This window comes from Pteropus alecto, unplaced genomic scaffold (assembly GCF_000325575.1).
Source record: "Pteropus alecto unplaced genomic scaffold, ASM32557v1 scaffold837, whole genome shotgun sequence".
Lineage (NCBI taxonomy): Eukaryota > Metazoa > Chordata > Mammalia > Chiroptera > Pteropodidae > Pteropus > Pteropus alecto.
In genome coordinates, this window is record NW_006440160.1 from 180,284 (window position 1) to 185,637 (window position 5,354).

The following is a 5,354-nucleotide window of genomic DNA, read 5'->3' on the forward strand; positions in this document are numbered from 1 at the left end:
ATATAATGTTGTCTGTTCACTGCCCTTGGATTTCTTTCCATCACCACATATTTGACCCCTTTTATGGCTATCTACCTCCTCCCTCCCACCTTCCTTCTGGTAATCACTAGTCCACTGTTCATGTCCATGAACTCTGTTTGTCACATTTGTTTGTTGTGATATCATGCAGTTTTTAACTTTTTTCTGTCTGACTTATTTCGCTAGCATGATTATCTCAAGATCCATCCATGTTGTTCCAAATGGCAGTACTTCATCTCTTCTTATGTCTGAGTAATATTCTATTGTATATATGTACCACAGCTTCTTTATTCTAATCATCTGCTGTAGGACACTTCGGTTGCTTCCATGTCCTGGCCACCATGAATAATGCTGCTATGAATGTCAGAGTGCAAATATCTTTTCAGATATGAGTTTTCAAGTCTTTGGAGTAAATGCCCAATAGAGGGATTACTGGATCATATGGTAGATCAATTCTTAGTTTTTTGAGGAACCTCCATACTGTTAATAACTAGTGACTGTAACAATTTGCGGTCTCAGCAGCAGTGTATGAGAGTTCTTTTTTCCCTGCATCCTTTCCAACACTTGTTATTACTCGTCCTATTGATAACAACTAATCTAACAGCTGTGAGTTGGTATCTCATTGTGGTTTTGCTTTGCATTTCCCTAATAACTAGTGATGCTGAGCATCTTTTCATATGTCTGTTGCCATTTGTATGTCTCTTGGAAGAAGCATCTGTTCAGGACCTCTACCCATTTTTTGATAGAATCGTTTATTTTCTTGTTGTTATTGAGTCATATGAGTTCTTTGTATATTTTGGATATTAGACCCTTATCGAAGGCATTGCTTGCAAATATATTTTCCTATTCTGATGGTTGTCTTTTTACCTTGTTGACGGTTTCTTTTGCAGAGCAGAAGCTCTTTAGTTTGATGTAGTACCCTTCATTTATTTTAGCTTTTACTTTTCTTGTCTTTGAGGTCAAATTCATAAAATCCTCTTTAAGTCCGAGGTCCTTGAGTTTAGTTCCTAGGTTTTCTTCTATGCAATTTATTGTTTCGGGTCTTATATTCAGGTCCTGAATCCATTTTGAGCTAATTTTGGTGTGTGGTGATAGACAACAATCTACTTTCATTCTTTTGCAGATGGCTTTCCAGTTTTCCCAGCACCTTTTATTGAAGAGGCTTTGCTTTCTACACTGTACGTTTTGGGCTCTTTTGTCAAAAATTATTTTTCCATATCAACATACATTTACTTCTGGACTCTTGATACTGTTCCACTGGTCTGTGTGTCCTATTTTCTGCCAATATAATGCCATTTTAATTATTGTTGCTTGGTAGTTTAATTTGAAATCGTGCAGAGTGATGCCTCCAACCTCATTCTTATTTCTCAGGACGGCTTTGGTGATTCAGGGTCTTTTGTGCTTCCATACAAATCTGATGATTTTTTGTTCTATTTCTTTAAAAAATGCCGATGGGAATTTGATGGGGATTGCATTAAATCTGTATAATGCTTTAGATAATAAGGTCATTTTAACTATGTTGATTCTTCCAATCCAAGAACACGGAAGTTGTAACTTCTTCAATTTCTTTTAATAGGCTCTTATAGTTTTGATTCTATAGGTCCTTCACATGTTTCGTTAGCTTTATTCCTAGGTATTTTATTCTCTTTATTGCAATTGCAATTGCAAAAGGAATTATTTTTTTCCACTTCTCTTTCTGACAATTCATTATTAGAGTAGAGGAATGCTATGGATTTTTGAAAATTGATTTTGTACCCTGAAACTTTACTATATTTGTTTATTATTTCTAATAGTGTTCTTGTGGAGTCTTTAGGGTTTTCTATATAGAGAATCATGTCATCCACAAATAGTGACACTCTGACTTTTCATTTTCTACTTCAATGCCTTTTATTTCTTTCTCTTGCCTGATTTCAATCAGTAGGACCTAAATCTTATATGAATTTGATAAAGAAAAAAAAATCTATGCCCTCCTCACAAAGTTTGCAACCTGAAAACATTATTACCAAATCACAAATGAGTGGACCACTTCATATGACCAAAAAATTGCTCAAATATAACATTAGTCTAATGTGCAGTGCTTGTATTACCTTGTAAAACTATACTTTAAGAAATTCTATTGAAAGATGAAAGAAAAAAGGACAATGTTTGACAGACTTTCAATAACACAGACTAAAGTGTCATGAAATATATTGTAAGATAATGTAATATATGATCGCATAAGCAATGGAAATCATTGTGAAAGTTGTAGATATTTGCATTGAAAAATTAAACATAAGGTTCATAAACAATGCTTAGAATAGTTAGGATAATGTATGAAAATTATTAACTCCACACTGATGTTAGAAAAAAACACAATTATTGAGCTCCGATTTTTAGCTACATGTTAAGCAGTGAGGCTGAAAGAAAGTGTGGAGGAAAATAAAAGCGAGGAGATAAAAACTGAAGAACTAGAAGCCATAGATGTTCTAGACCGACACTACTCAAATGTTAATATGCATGTAAAATTCACGGTGATCTTGTCAAAGTGCAGATGCTGGTCCAGCAGGTGTGAATGGGGCCTGGAATTCTGTGTTCGAAGAAGCTCTTGGGCAATGCTGCTCCTGCTGGTCCATGGACCACACTTTGAATAGCCAGGCTGTGAAAGACACAACTACTTTGGAACTGAGATTTGTTTCCAGCTAGTATTGACAGAAAAAGAAAGGGTGGAAGCATTTCAAATCTCCTAACTGAAGGCAATTATTAAAAGGTAGTACTTTATTAATTCATCTACCTAAAAATAAAGGCAACCACATTCTTATGCTGCCAATGTGGTGATAATTGAACGTTACTTTTTCTCTTTCCTGCAAGTTTTTTCATCCTCATGGAACCAGGAAATCAAACATGTGCTTCAGAATTTCTCCTCCTGGGATTTTCAGCAAAGTCAGAGATTCAGTTTCTTCTCTTTGGGCTATTCCTCTCCTTGTACCTGGTGATGTTCATTGGGAACCTGCTCATCATCCTGGCCGTCAGCTCAGACTCCCACCTCCACACTCCCATGTACTTCTTCCTCTCCAATCTGTCCTTTGCTGACATCTGTTTTGCCTCCACCACCATCCCAAAAATGCTGGTGAACATCCAGACACAGAGCAAAGTCATAACCTATGCAGGCTGCCTCAGCCAGATTTTTTTTTTCATTGTGTTTGGATGCTTGGACAATTTACTCCTGACTGTCATGGCCTATGACCGATTTGTAGCCATCTGTCACCCTCTGCACTACACAGTCATCATGAACCCTCGTCTCTGTGGGCTGCTGGCCCTGGGGTCCTGGTGCATCAGTGTCATGGGTTCCCTGCTTGAGACCTTGACTGTTTTGAGGCTATCTTTCTGCACAAACAGGGAAATCCCACACTTTTTTTGTGACCTTCCTGAAGTACTGAAACTCTCCTGTTCCAACACCCTTGTCAATAACATAGTGGTGTATTTTACAACTAGCCTTCTGGCCATGATTCCTTTCAATGGAATTATTTTCTCTTACTATCAAATTGTTTCCTCCATCCTAAGGATTTCCTCAGCTGGGGGCAAGTACAAAGCCTTCTCCACCTGTGGGTCTCACCTGTTGGTGGTCTCCTTGTTCTATGGAACAGGCCTTGGGGTCTACCTCAGTTCGGCAGCCACTTCATCCTCTAGGACAAGTCTGGTAGCCTCGGTGATGTACACTGTGGTCACCCCCATGCTGAACCCCTTCATCTACAGTCTGAGGAACAGAGACATAAAAGGGGCCCTGGGGAAACTCCTTGTCAAGATGGGGACTCTCAAGGACAGAGATGTTGTAGGGCTCTCATGAGTAACTGAGTACACAATAATGAGCACCAGAAATCCTGGCTTTCTTTGTCCAGCATTTTTATTTTTCCTAATTTTACATGTTTTTAAATTAAATTTATTGGGGTGACATTGATTAATAAAATTATATAGGTTTCATATATTCACCACCCAAAATCAAATCTCCTTCCATCACCATATATTTGATCCCCTTTACTCTTATCTACCTCTCTCTGAATCCCTTTCATTTTAGTAACCACTAAACTGTTGTCTGTGTCTATGAGTTTTCGTTTGTTTGTCTTGCTCATTTGTTTTATATCTCACATATAAGGGAAATCAGACTTTCCTTTGGTTTTCCATACTTTCTCCATATTTCTTCAGGTTATATCTTGGGTTCTTTTTCACTTTATAACCAGTCATTTTAACTTTATGTGAAGAGAACCTGGCATTTTTTTTTCACTTATCTTCAGTAATGGTCTATATTTTTTAAGTAAATCTTATGCTTTTAAAATATATTCTCAGAAGTGAAGAGACGTGTACCTATTTTGGAAATGCTTTGAAAGCTCAATTACAAAGATGATTTCTAACATTAGGTGAAGTTCAGTGACGTTGTAGAATATGAAATCAATATACAAAAATCAGTTGAGTTTCTATATGCTAATAGTGAATTATTGAGAAGAGAAAATTAAGTAAACAATCTTATTTACAAAAGCATCAAATACAATAAAATACTCAGGCATAAATTTAACCAAGGAGGTAGAAGATCTGTACCCTGAAAACTATAAGTGATTAAATAAATTGAAGAAGACAAAAATAATGGGCCAGATACCCCATGTGCACAGATTGAAAGAATCAATGTTGTTAATTTAAAATGTCTATACTACCCTAAGCACTCAGCAGACTCATATCAAAATAAAAGCATATAGTTCCATATATTAAATTATATTACAAGGCTACAGTAATCAAATAGTACGGTGCTGGCATTAAAATAAACAAATAGACCAATGGAACAGAATCAAGAGCCCAGATATTAACAAATTCAGATGTCAATTAATCTTTGACAACGGTTCTGAAAACACATACTAGGGAATGAATAGTCTTCTTAATCAATAAGATTGGGAAAACTGGATATTCATATGAAAAAAATAAAACTAGACCCCTATTCTACACCACTTACAAAAATTATTTTGAAATATATTAAAGATTTAAATGTAAGACCTCTATTTGTAAAACTTCTTAAAAAGGAAAAAATTTCTTTGACATTGGTATTGAAAATTATTTGTGGATGTGACACCAATAGTACAGGTAACAAGAGAAAAAATAAACAAGTGATATTACATCAAACTAAAAAGTTTCCATATAGCAAAGGAAACAATCAACAAAATAGAAAGGCCACCTATAGAATGAAACAAAATATTTGTGGCAAAGGAAAAAATCGACGAAATAAAAAGACCACTTATGGAATGGAACAAAATATTTACAGACCTCATATCTGTTTTTTAATATCCAAAAAACATTAGGACTTATACGACTTAATA

At 35.7% G+C, this 5,354-nt stretch overlaps 1 protein-coding gene across 1 annotated transcript; it reads left to right on the forward strand.

The window, feature by feature from the left end:
* The first annotated feature begins 2,878 nt into the window (after nucleotides 1-2,878).
* On the forward strand, nucleotides 2,879-3,841 carry LOC102885105 (olfactory receptor 7C1). Its single transcript, XM_006917195.1, has one exon. It carries the CDS (start codon nucleotides 2,879-2,881, stop codon nucleotides 3,839-3,841), a length of 963 nt encoding a protein of 320 aa, XP_006917257.1.
* The last annotated feature ends 1,513 nt before the right edge of the window (nucleotides 3,842-5,354 follow it).